Source organism: Schistocerca piceifrons, chromosome 2, assembly GCF_021461385.2.
Source record: "Schistocerca piceifrons isolate TAMUIC-IGC-003096 chromosome 2, iqSchPice1.1, whole genome shotgun sequence".
Classification (NCBI taxonomy): Eukaryota; Metazoa; Arthropoda; class Insecta; order Orthoptera; family Acrididae; genus Schistocerca; species Schistocerca piceifrons.
Window position 1 is genome coordinate 50,732,027 of NC_060139.1, and position 14,565 is coordinate 50,746,591.

At 40.5% G+C, this 14,565-nt stretch overlaps 1 protein-coding gene across 1 annotated transcript in view; it reads right to left on the reverse strand.

Annotated features, from left to right (window-relative positions):
- Window positions 1-14,565, reverse strand: part of LOC124775142 (metaxin-2-like) — a 153,072-nt gene that overhangs the window by 24,474 nt on the left and 114,033 nt on the right. The window contains exon 2 of the mRNA XM_047249981.1: window positions 586-855. Within this exon, the coding sequence (XP_047105937.1) occupies window positions 586-855 (270 nt within the window). The remainder of the gene's footprint in view (window positions 1-585; window positions 856-14,565) is intronic.

Genomic DNA, 14,565 nt, shown 5'->3' on the forward strand with positions numbered 1-14,565 from the left:
CACCTGAATATAGTTGTACGATGTGGACATACTTCATCGACAGTAAGACTCATTTCTTCAAAGCACTCGTCTATATTTAAACCACGCGCGAAGCTGTATCACAAAACCGCCCGAATCTCACTTCGTCACCACGATGCCATGGCAAGCAGTTCTAACTAACGCTTCTAGTGACCGACTGACTTGGAACAGCAGTCACAATGTCAGTAAGAATTATTCTCAGAACACATCAACAATCAGTCTCCTGCGACTTCCTTGCGTCGAATTGCAAACCTTTTCTAGTAGCCTTTGTATTCCTATTCTGGAAAGGTTCAGAGAGAATAATATTAGGGATTTCCTTCTTCGGTATTCTATTTCTATAATTACTGTATCCGCCATATTACGCTGCCCTCCCACTCCCAAGAACCACCACAAGGGAAAAAAACAGTAAATAAGAAGTGTTCGTTTGTAGTGCTGAACAGTAATAGGAAAAGGCAAACGTGCTTACCTTTATTGGCGTGTTCAATAAAAGATAAGTGATATGTATATCAGAGATACAGATAAAGGAAAATTTAGCTAGGAACGACGGTAGTAAAGTGCACGTTTTACCATTTCAGAAACAATGTCTGATCCACATTTGACGAAGGGCGTCCGGCCAGAGGGAGACATGTACTCGGTGTTTTGCTTCTCGCAGAGGTCGAACCGCAGTCCGCAGATGCGCAGCAGAGCATTGGCAGCCAAGCACTCGGCCGTCTCGGGCAGCGGCAGGTCTTGCGTGTCCTTCTGCACGTACAGTGAAACGTCCCTCAGAGTCAGCCGGGTCCTCACAACAGATACTGCGCGGAACTGCGTGCTCAGTGCTTTCACATCGGCGAGTCTCTGTAAGAAATTGTCGATACCGCTAGAAATTATCTTTTGCGCATTTTGATACGATTCTCATTACTTACCACTCTTATAGGTATTGTAATGCTCGTAATATGACCGATTTCGCACGTACATTTATTTACGTTATTGTAAAACCGAGATAATAGGAGCCTGAATGCACGTACTCTTAAATAAGCAATCTTTTGAACGAAACTGCAATGACGAGAAGGATGTAAGAAGAGTACTTTTGATTACAGCGTTATTTGGTAAACTACACAAAAGCTTTCTCTGGCACCACTTTTATATACTACTATAATGACATTACCGTGACACCAACACATGACACGGTATATGCGGTTTTAAATTCCACCGATCTGAACCCTTTAAGAACCGTATAATGATTCACCCTCCTCTAACATTATTCATAGAGAGAGAGAGAGAGAGAGAGAGAGAGAGAGAGAGAGAGATAACCGATACCATTTATACTATCTATTCTCGCATCTAGGTCAAAATTATCTCAGCAGAATTCATATGATTTTGAACACGATGTATTATATTTCGCGCTAAAATGTATAAAAAAAGTGTTACACTCGATATGTACTAACTATTAAAATTACTCTTCTTTTAAAAACATTTGAAATTACGAAATTTCTGGTATACTTAAAATTGATATTATTTATTTTAAGACCTGACTAATTATTAAATTTATTTCTGGATTTATTTATAAAATAATGATATAATTTGGTGAAGATTCTTCTTTGGTAAAGAAAGTTTGTAAACTCTTTTGCTTTTTAAACTCTTTAGAATCATGTCACTAGCACAGATGGTAAGTAGTGGTGTACATACCTCTGATGGAAGTAGACGTTTTCTAAGTTTGTCATCAACAATGTAATTATTGGTTATTTTGAATGTGGAAAACGTAAAAACGGTGTGATGTCGGTCATCAAGATTCTACAAATTCAAAATTTCATCTGTAAGAATGTACCCCTAGACAAGACTTTGAGCCATCGACAACAGCGACACAATGAAACTAAGAAAAAGTTATTCTTTTGTATATCTTACGCCTCTTGAAGGTTTCAAAATTTGTGCAAAGAATGAGAACTTCAATAATGACATATGAGAGGGTAAAATTACAACCGCCAATATAAAAAGTTTAATATTAATATTTCCCATTACTAATATCTTGTTATTACAGTAAGCAACGAATGCAAGAAGGAAATGAGAAACAGTAAACACTCAGTTGTTTGTTAGCAGTAGTTTACGTTGGAATATAATTTTAAAATTTTTTACAATATTATTCTTGGTTATCTTTGTAAGCAACAAAAGAAACTGGCAAAAAGTAAACAATTATTTTAAGAAGGTGGTTTCTCTCTGAAACCCCTACGACATACGATTTTCGACTACCCGTCTTTCCATGTGGTATATTTGAAAGGCCATTCCCCTTTTTCCTAGACACAATCTCATGTCTCGAACCTCTCATGAATACATAATGCCTAAAACAAGTCATAGTCCTAAACAATAGTCAAAAATAGACCTAAAATTTAATAAATCTTGTATAAAAAAAAGTAAACTGCCCTAGTGGTGTCATTTCGAAGCCACTCATGAAGATAATAGTATGCACTCAAATTTAGGTGACAGTAACTTTAGGTGTACTTACTTTCCCTGTCAGATCTCCGTCATGTATGGTCTTAATGAAAAGAAACCGCAGGTCCCTATCTCCTGCGATCACACAGCACTACCTTAGCGCAATCTGTTGCTTTGACAGCTGTATGTGACTGCTACAATACACTACATTTGTTGAAGTACCTCAGTGTACAACTGTAGTCCGTTCATCATAAGAATAAACCTAATGTAAACAAACACAAACGCAATGATTGGTCAGAAGCCGTAGCACACGTACACTGGTGTTGTTACGCTCTTGGAAATAGGTCCTACTGATGTATTAGGTATTTTATTTCTATGTTACCTTAAATGAAACTTTAAGATATTCAAACGTATTAACAGCCATCAACGTTTTTCTTACTCTCACTTTAACTATGTAGTTTTTATGTTAAAAACCTGCAGCATTGTGCTCTGATTGTCACGCTGTTAATACGCATTATGAAAATGGCTGAGGCTGCTTTCTGTTTCGTAATGAGACACGCGCGTGGAACACTGTTAAAAAAACTGCTGAGAAATAGGCTCTTCTTAATGTTTTTCATAAATTTACAGATATAACCGGCTGTGAAGTTTTCCCATCATTGTATATCGTGCAGTTGAGGATATTATCTGCCTTAAACGCGTAGCGCAGTCGGTAGCATTATGGAATTCGGCCCAAATGTGGTTGCTCGCGCGTGGGATCGAAACTCCCCATAATTATATTTTTCCCTCGTTCTATCTGAAATACCTACATCTCGTAATTATAAAACTAATTTTTTATGACAAATGCACGTCTTTTGTTTCTAATTACATGTTTGACGCTAAATTTCTGTTTCCATTTCAAGTACAAATTCTTAGTTATCGATATTTTATGAAACACCGTTCATAAAAGTTGTTTAAATTAAGGAAACATAACAATTAAATTTTTAAGGCAAAAATGAAAAATCAAATCCTTTTCATTCCGACTATCTCCATTGTTTTATATCACAGAGGTAGATAAGTATCGTAGAAACATGAAAAACAATTATTTTTACCTTATTACGACTATGTCCATTGTTTTGTATCACAGAGGTGGATAAGTATCGTAGAAACATGAAAAACAAGTATTTTTACAGGATCGAGCACATCATACAAATGCTGCGTTTTTACATTTGATACTGTACCATTACAATATGAAACCGACAGATCTGGAGCCACGCTGTGGGATTTGGCCCGCGAAGTAACAAAGACTTTTTAGCTGCCAGACGAAATGGAAATAACGGACGCAGCTTTTTCACACGTCACTGCCGAACGCTTGCGGGATATAGAACGACTAGCAATAAAAGAAGAGAAAATGTTCCGCCTCGTTGGGTTGCTGCATTCTGTTGTTGATAGACTCGTTATCAACGTAGCACGTGACACTTCTAGAACTGAAATGTGTTTCTCCGATTCGGATAAGGAAGGAGCTAAGAGATCACCAGACGACTGAAGTAAGTAACACATTCAGTTGCTTCAATATTTAACTATACGATGAAATTCTTCGATACTCTTACGATACACACAGCTTATACAGAAAAATTATCCTGTGGTTAAGTCAGGAATTTTCATAAAGCTTGATTTTAATTACAACAGTACGTTAGCTAAAAACGATAGCGTGTTGCGGCTTTCGTCTAGTCGTCTAAGGAGCGTATTGTGGGAGATTTGCAGTGTATTAATTCATTCTGCCTGATAATTAAATAAGATTCGGAGCTGTTTTGCTCCTTTGCTTGTCTCTTTTTGCGTGTGAACTGTAGCTGGCCACGTTACTCCAGGCTAGGTGTACCAGCTGACCGGCCAGTGTTGTCCAAGTTAAGTTCACCGGTAAAGCTGTTGTCCCATATTATCCCTAAGTCGGTGTGCGCGTAACGCACAGCACAAAACGTACCCTTATTATCGTACCTGACAGTACTCGAGACAGCTTGGCTGTAGTCCCACGTGAAACGGAAATCTAATGAGGTTCCAGCAAACGCGGAACAATACGTAGTGCAATGTTTGCATCAGGATTACTCTTATGATTAACGGATTATAGATGTAACAACTAGTATTGAAAATGTTAATATACCCTTCATTTCCTCGCAGGCACGATTTTTAAATCGTGATAGCGAGTGCAATAGATGCTGCAGAAACTGATCAAACAGACTTTTCTGATAAGCCAGGATAAAAATGTGACTACACGTCAAGCAACGGTTCCTGTTGACATTGAACATATTTCAGCGTGGAAAAGAAGTATAAAAAGGGCCTCAAAGGGCCGCAGCAGTAAGGAAACAAATGTGGAAAAAATAAAGAGATATCTGGAGAGCCCTATTGTAGCTCTGCTGGTAAAAAGGTAACCTAAGTACACTTAAAATATTTGTAATTACGTTTCAGTATCTTGCCATATCTTGTAAAAACTGTAACAGCAATTAATAATATGACTACAAATGTTTCAGCCTGTCATGTTACACTTATTAGCAACGATATGTTTGTGAACGGAGAAGTGTCAGAATTAATAAGATTATTTTTTTTTTGTTCATAATGTATTAGTACCGTGCCTGTAGTGTTATACAGGGTGAGTCATCTAACATTACCGCTGGATATATTTCGTAAACCACATCAAATACTGACGAATCGATTCCACAGACCGAACGTGAGGAGAGGGGCTAGTGTAATTGGTTAACACAAACCATAAAAAAATGCACGGAAGTATGTTTCTTAACACAAACCTACGTTTTTTTAAATGGAACCACGTTAGTTTTGTTAGCACATCTGAACATATAAACAAATACGTAATCAGTGCCGTTTGTTGCATTGTAAAATGTTAATTACATCCGGAGATATTGTAACGTAAAGTTGACGCTTGAGTACCACTCCTCCGCTGTTCGATCGTGTGTATCGGAGAGCACTGAATTACGTAGGGATACAAAGGGAACGGTGATGGACCTTACGCACAGAAGAGACTGGAACAACACATTACGTCCGCATGCTAACACCTTTTTATTGATCTTTTTCACTGACGCACATGTACATTACCATGAGGGGTGAGGTACACGTACACACGTGATTTCCGTTTTCAATTACGGAGTGGAATAGAGTGTGTCCCAACATGTAAGGCCAATAGATGTTCAATGTGGTGGCCATCATTTGCTGCACACAATTGCAATCTCTGGCGTAATGATTGTCGTACACGCCGCGGTACATCTGGTGTAATGTCGCCGCAGGCTGCCACAATACGTTGTTTCATATCCTCTGTGGTTGTAGGCACATCACGGTACACATTCTCCTTTAACGTACCCCACAGAAAGAAGTCCAGAGGTGTAAGATCAGGAGAACGGGCTGGCCAATTTATGCGTCCTCCACGTCCTATGAAACGCCCGTCGAACATCCTGTCAAGTGTCAGCCTAGTGTTAATTGCGGAATGTGCAGGTGCACCATCATGCTGATACCACATACGTCGACGCGTTTCCAGTGGGACATTTTCGAGCAACGTTGGCGGATCATTCTGTAGAAACGCGATGTTTGTTGCAGCTGTTTGGGCCCCTGCAATGAAGTGAGGACCAATGAGGTGGTCGCCAATGATTCCGCACCATACATTTACAGTCCACGGTCGCTGCCGCTCTACCTGTCTGAGCCAGCGAGGATTGTCCACGAGCAGTAATGCATGTTCCGTAGATTCACTGCCCCGTGGTTCGTGAAACTCGCTTCATCGATAAACAGGTAGAACTGCAACGCATTCTCTGTTAATGCCCATTGACAGAATTGCACTCGATGATTTAAGTCATCACCATGTAATTGCTGATGCAGCGACACATGAAACAGGTGAAAGCCGTGACGATGCAGTATGCGCATGACACTACTTTGACTCCGTCCACCGGCTCTCGCAATGTCCCGTGTACCCATGTGTGGGTTCATGGCAACAGCAGCTATCACACCAACTGCAGCCGCTTCTCCTGTGACGGGCCTGTTACGGACCCGTTTACGTGCTACGACCATACCTGTTGCATACAGTCGGCGGTAGATGTTTTGCAATGTGCGGCACGTTGGATGCTCTCTGTCCGGGTACCAATCAGCACACACCCTGCAGGCTTCAGCTGCATTTCGTCGACACTCGCCATAGATAAGTATCATCTCCGCCTTTTCAGAGTTCGAATACACCATGGTCACAGTTCCTACAACACTACACTATCACAGACGTCTGGTAACACGGTGTACTACAGTTGGTCTGCGTGCGGAGACGAATGCAGAATAACAATAGTAGCAAGCACTACATGCGGACACTGCGACAGCTAGTCCAAACCACAACAGTGCACTACAGCCACACTCGTCAACACGGTCGTCATCGTAAACATGTCCCTGCAGATGCTGCTCGCCGACCGTAGCCCGTGTTAGTTACAACACACAACTGAACGTCGGAGGTTTCAAGCTTCAGCTTTAGGTTACAATATCTCCGGATGTAATTAACATTTTACAATGCAACAAACGGCACTGATTACGTATTTGTTTATATGTTCAGATGTGCTAACAAAACTAACGTGGTTCCATTTAGAAAACGTTGATTTGTGTTAAAAAACATACTTCCTTGCATTTTTGTACGGTTTGTATTAAACAATTACACTAGCCCCTCTCCTCATGTTCGGTCTGTGGAATCGGTTCGTCAGTATTTGATGTGGTTTACGAAATATATCCAGCGGTAACGTTAGGTGATTCACCCTGTGTACTAGTATGACCTGTCACACTATGTCTGAATTGTTACGTTATTTTAATCCAGATAAGCGTGAAATTTTATTAAAATGTTTCTGCAATTTGTACAGTAATGTATGAAAAAACGGTTCCGATTCTCACGTAAATCATTTAATACTTGTTTTTCCCCTCGTTTCAATGTGTAATACTAAACGCCATAAAAGAAAGTCACATGCAACTCATTTCTTTTCCACGACAATAATTTCATCACTGTCTAAAACATACACTAAGTGGCGTGAAAGTTATGTCTGATAGCTGGAACAAAACTACCGCTCCTTGTGGCGAGAAAGCTAGGCGTAAGAACGCAAGAATAAACTTTTTGCTTTTAATAATGTTTTTTATTATCTTAACGTAATAGTTATTATGTTTTTGCATTCCAAGCAATGCTAAAGTATCAAAGACATGAATGTTCGTGAAATAAATTTAAAAACAGCCGAAAGTACATCTTACACATGACGAAATGCATTCGAAATTGTGTATAATTGCAGCTTAGTCCGCTGAAAGCAAGCAAATATAAATACTTTCTTCATGCATCAAAAGCATGTATTTCTGTTGTTGTCTTTCCTCATTACGACAGGCACGTATTGTGACAAATAAAATTCTTTAATGATGTCTAATGATTTACATATTCTTCCTCTGCACTCGACTTTCTAATGCACAAATATATTTGTAAATGTTATTATTCCTTTTCCTTCAAAAGCAAGTGAACTGAATCTTCTTGCCGTTTGTGGCTTACGCGTAGCAACAATTGTGCAATTGGTTTATTCTGTGTTGGAAACAGTTTCATTGCTTATGACGTTTTATTACGACGTCTGTGCGGTTTTCCCTTCACCTGCAGTTCTGGTGGCTTATTTGGTACATTAAATAATGTAGGTATTGCTTGCCATACACGTTTCCTGTGCTTAAGATTCAATGATTTAACTGGAACAGTAGTAAATAAAACTTCACTTTGACGAGTACATACGGGACGTCTTTCTGCAAGAGGTCAGGTCTTCTGTTGTTAATTAGCTATTTTTTGTTCTTAAAAGAAATCTACAATCTTCAGTAAAGACCCAGAGGTTACATTAGATTCATAAATAAACTGTCCTTTGAGGTACCACTTTTAACTCCTCAGGATCTTCAGGAAACTAAAGACAGACGAACATGATGTCGTTTTTAGTCATTACCGATTTTGATGGCACTACATAAGCTCCCTTTTGTAAAAACTGTGCTCCAGATCAGTTTGAACGCCAGAACTTACACTCATCCGATATTGAATTCACAAATGTAGCTTACCGTCCGCTTAGAGCGCTGCTGTGGCTGCGTATACATAGGAGTATCGTGTTTGCATGTATTACAACGTGGTTTCACCATGAACACACAACCGCTTCTTTGAAATGTTCGTCTTCACTAATGTGTCACTTATTCCGTCCATAGGAAAACCGTTATGTCGCACATCTGACTCCCACATATGACCATCCTGATAATTAACAGACTCGGATGTTGAACAGAAACTTGGCCAGAGTTGCACAAATTGAGCACATGTTGCTGTAGTCCTGGGACACTGATGGTTATCATTTTCATGGCACTCATAATACGTATCACGTGTTTTGACTTTCGTAATTAGGTAGGGAGAAATGTTCTTAGACTTCAGCTTTAATTTTGTTCCCTTTTGGATTCTTATTATTGACACGAAACTACCAGATTTGTAACTAAATGCTTTCCTCCTGTGTCGTCGAAGGTACGACAGTTTTCTTCCTGTGCCTTACTAATTTGTAATATAGTGTCTTCCCTCAGTTGATTTCAACTTTCTTCATATCAGTTAATAATTTGTTCTCCCAATAATTTTGTGATATGGAGATCACTCTGTGTGTGTATCTTAACTCCTATCAAATATTAAAACTGAATTTCCACAAATCTCCGGTGATAAGTTGATTTCATGGCTTTGAACTGATGGGACCATTTTCTACCATTTGCTAATGTCGTCAAGAGTGATAACCTTAGCCAGAGTAGAACTAATTTCCTCAATCTGATGGTTCAAATGGCACTGTTCACTATGGGACTTAATATCTGAGGTCATCAGCCCACTAGACATAGAACGACTTAAACCTAACTATCGTAAGGACGTCCCAGACATCCATGCCCGAGGCAGGATTCGAACCAGCGACCGTAGCAGCAGCGCGGCTCCGCACTGGAGCGCCTAGAACCGTTCGGGCACAACGGCCGGCCCTTCTCAATCTGTCCATTGGCTGTAGAGTGTTCTGTCGTAATTTAAATGTAATCACTTCCTTCTTTCCTGCAGCACTTTTCGATATCTAGAATAGGATAGCAAGTCCCTCTGTCAATAATTACTGGGACTGCGCTCCGAAATTAGTTTTCTGTGATGGTGTAGTTGTAAATTGCTTTTGCTGATTTTGAAGTCATTGTGGGATAGAGACATGTAAGCTTGGTAAATTAATCTGTAACAGTTAACAGTACTTATATCCTTTGTGAGTTGAAAGAAGTGATGCAGTGTGATGGACTCGTATATAATGGCTCATTCTCTTTGAGTAATGTGTGAAAGAAACTTTCATTCTTCACTGATTTCTTATTCACAATACAATATTTTACTTATAGTGCGTTTAAAATTAGTTGCGGCTTTTGACATTTGGCTCGCCGGAGCTGACATGACGACGTTGCCCAGGTGGCCAATGTATCACCAATGGCGAGCCTGCTTTCCCTACCACGCCGCCGGCAGTTCGGTTGGTAAAGCGCCTCTGTTGCCACAAGCCGTCGATAAACACTACCACGTGGTGTCGCGCATTAGAGGTACCCACATTCATTAGCTCACGTTGTAAAGTGATATTTTCTGGCTTTGAAGTGTTCTGCAGTCGTGAGGTAACCGTATTGGCGCTGCATTAGTAATGACAGTGAAGCATGTCAGAACACGAGATATAAGTGGGCGTCCAAGATCACGTTTACCGGCTGTGAAGTTATGTTCCGTTGCAAAATATTACTCTGAATTCCACAATAATAATGGAAAATGCGCAATAGCACTCACCTGTGATGGATAAAACTCCAACAACGTAGCTAAGGAAAGCGGTTATTTTTCTCTGGGTACAAAGAAATGTTGCATTGGATAAAGTTGAACCTAGCTTGTGTAAGGCGAAGTTAGTGGAATTGTAGTACTGTGCAAACTAAAAACTCTACGCTGTCAACGTCGTCGAAATGGATAACGCTAAAGAGCATAGATTAAACAGGATTCCTCCGCATCACGCTCATTCAAACCCTACTGAGAATATATGGCATAGGTGAAAAGTAATGTGGTAAAAAACAACAAGAAATTTACGTTCAGTTAAGTAATACGTTACTTTTCTTACTGCTGTGTTAACATTTTCTTCTTTTGCCTAAACACAGCAGAATTTGCAGATATACACGACACTAACATTCTAATGCAGTCGAAATTGAAGAATCCTAAAGCAGGGGATTATTAAACTAGTAACTGGGGGCAAGATTTACCAATAGTTATGAGAAAGCCCAATCTCAGTATAAAAATAAATTTGCAGCTTCTTCACTTATATTGCTGCGAAACCTTCAGCAATTCTCGTTTAACCGTGTATTGGTGGTCCTTAAAAATTACATTGTTTCACGTAAAAAAATATGTAATTGCTTGAATATCACGGTAGATATGGAAGTTTCGCATATTAATCGTATGGCAAAATACCCTTCTCTTTGCATGATGGGCGCTCAGTCAGGAACCGCGCGACTGCTACGGTCGCAGGATCGAATCCTGCCTCGGGCATGGCTGTGTGTGATGTCCTTAGGTTAGTTAGTTTTAAGTAGTTCTAATTTCTAGGGGACTGATGACCACAGATGTTAAGTTCCATAGTGCTCAGAGCCATTTGAACCATGACCTCTTTGCATGCTGTCATTTGCCTAAACCTTGTTTTGATATCGCAGACCGTTTATGAGAAACGAGGAATTCATGAATAGTTCATTCTTCATTTTTCACTGGTAAGTGCGTTCGTGACGGGAGGTTTAAATAACAATTTAATATGTTATCTAAAATTCATATGCAACAACGTATGACCTAACACACACCAAACGCAAATCCATAGTGACCCCTATTTTTCACTGCAAACTTTAAGAATTTCTCGCAGTATTTCAGCTAATACCGAAATGTCACAGTAACTATGACTATTAAGGAAATCATAGGTAATTCATAATGAAGCTGACGAATGGAACTATAAGATGTGCGAGACTCAGACTTTATTTCGTTATAGTTTCTGTAAAATCGTTAGAGAAAGACTGCAGATCGTCCAGCTTGCGCAGCTGACAGGTTACACGCCGAGCAGAACTGGCGTTATGTCGCCTGCTGACGCGTTCAACACACGCTGTTAACTATGTTTCCCTCCATTCGCTCCGTACTGAACTGTCAAAAGTCGCAACTAATTTTAAAACACACTATAACTCATTTCATCTTGACAGTCAAACCTGATATAATAATCTCGTTGTACTTCTTTTCGGTTCACTTAATAACATTATGTCCTTTCCACACGGAAGCTTGACGATGTTATGTTGCATAGAGAACAGTACTGTCTCTCTTCTTTCCTCGAACTTCCGGCCGATGTGGCCAAGCGGTTCTAGGTGCTTCAGTCCGGAACCGCGCGACTGCTATGATCGCAGGTTCGAATCCTGCCTCGGGCACGGATGTGTGTGATGTCCTTAGATTAGTTAGGTTTAAGTAGTTCTAAGTTTTGTTTCATGAGCTATCGAAATTCTAGCAATTAAACTATCAGTGAAATCTAACTACTTTTACTGCAGTTTAAAGCATCTACATGTTTCATCCTAGAACCACATCGATGTTCAATGGTTGATGAATACTTTTTCCAGATTAAAGCACATCTTGCTCATCTTAGTGACAATTCAATCTTTTCCATGGTCTTCTAGAATGCAGCACAAGCCACTACCATTTTGAAATGTATTCCGAATAAATACAGTGTTAACAATAGCCAAGACATCTATTTCTTTACTACTCAATTTTTCCTCTTGAGATGTACCTATTTTCCTCTTGTTAAAACTTGGAGGGAACTTATGATCTAAAGATTTTTGTAATAGACAGTTCCAAACCCTTCGTTGCCTTCATCTGTATGTAGATCACCTTCATAGTTTGTGCTCCCAGTTTTCAGAACTACATCCAATGAAAGGACCTCTTTGAGCGTCCTAAATGCTAGCCTCTGCTCTTCTTCAAACTTATATTCCTGATTACTCCTCAGTAAACCACCTAGAGGTTGTAGAGCAATTTGAGATAAACTGCCTGAAATATTCTGTTAGTACATGGAAACTCTGAACTGCTGCAACAGACTTGCTCTGGGAAGTTTTGAATACCTTTTGTCTTCTCAGAAGACGACTTTATTTGTCAACACTGTACAACACATCCAAGAAATTCCACATTCCCTTTCGACAGTCAGTATTTTCCAACGCTAATTTCCAGGCCGTATTCCACTTTGCTGGTATTTTAACATTGTTCACGTAATAAACTGACGTTGTCAACAATACCTAAAAATTAAGGTTTATAAAGCGCTGAAATGCTGCAGGCAAATTCGATATTCGAAATAGGGCTTTTTTGAACTGGAATTTCCCTGAGTGTGTTACAGACTAAGTATACTTTCGGTTCTCCCCTTCAACATCAACGTCAAAAAATCCAATTGTGAGGCCTAGTGCGTAAAACACACAGGCATCTAGTATTTTGTCTAAAAGGTCTTAATATGTAATGGTGTCCAAGGGTATCAAAGCTAGTGCAGAGTGAAGAGAGCTTCTCCAGTATGAACATTATTTATTCGGCATAACTTCCACACAGTAGCTGGATGTCCAGGTCCTGGAAGCATGAGAGGTCATCAGGGCAGCAGAATTCTACCTCAGCATAGCTGCCAGTGACGTGTGTGGCCCTGAAGTGAAACGTGTGTGTAAGGGGCCACAACATGTTGACACAGCAGAATAATACAGCTGGTGAGGGGCCTTCCTGAAGCAAGTATGGCGTAAGGCCAGCAGTGAAGAAGCTGAAGCTTAGCTGCTGGCTACTCCCAGCAGTAAGTCACACACTCGAGCACCAAACTCAGGAACCTCGAAATCAGATGAAGACACCCTGGAGGTGAACCGCATTCAGAGGTATCGGCTCGAGAACCGAGACCATCAGATCTAGTTTGTGGCTCGCAGATCAACAGCTAGCTGGTGTCACTGCTTGGCGAGGTAGAGACTGCTGGGCCTTAACACTGGACTATCAGCTGATGTGGAATCCGTAACAGCATCGACTGAAGCTCAAAGTCCTGGCACTGGTCGAATTACTAGGGTTGTTAACGGCTAAGCGGCGTGCATTTATAGTATCACTAGCCACCTATGTTGTGACAGCCCTCCTCCTATCACATAGGTGGCTGCAGAAGAGCAGTGTTGTGCCACGGCACGTTGAAACCAAGCCTATTGCTACAGCAGCCTGCGTATTTTTATTTAATTTTCTGCAGGCTTTGAGAAGTGAATGTCTTCATTTTTTTTAACACGAAGACCTGGTTAACATATTCATCTAAATCTACATTTATACTCCGCAAGCCACCCAACGGTGTGTGGCGGAGGGCACTTTACGTGCCAGTCATAATCTCCCTTTCCTGTTCCAGTCGTGTATGGTCCGCGGGAAGAACGACTGCCGGAAAGCCTCCGTGCGCGCTCGAATCTCTCTAATTTTACATTCGTTATCTCCTCGGGAGGTGTAAGTAGGGGGAAGCAATATATTTGATATCTCATCCAGAAACGCAACCCTCTCGAGACCTGGACAGCAAGCTACACCTCGATGCAGAGCGCCTCTCTCGCAGAGTCTGCCACTTGAGTTTGTTAAACATCTCCGTAACGCTATCACGCTTACCAAATAATCCTGTGACGAAACGGGCCGCTCTTCTTTGGTTCTTCTCTATCTACTCTGTCAACCCGACCCTGATGCGGATCCGACACTGATGAGCAATACTCAAGTATAGGTCGAACGAGTGTTTTGTAAGCCACCTCCTTTGTTGATGGTCTACATTTTCTAAGGACTCTCCCAATGAATCTCATCTTGGTACCCGCCTTACCAAAAACTAACTGTATACAATCATTCTACTTCAAATCGTTCCGCACGCATACTCCCAGATATTTTACAGAAGTTACTGCTATCAGTGTTTGTTCCGCTATCATATAATCATACAGTAAAGGATCCTTCTTTCTATGTATTCGCAATACATTACATCTGCCTATGTTAAGGGTCAGTTGCCACTGCCTGCGCCAAGTGCCTATCCGCTGCAGATCTTCCTGCATTTCGCTGCAGTTTTCTAATGCTGCAACTTCTCTGTATACTACAGCATCATCCGCGAA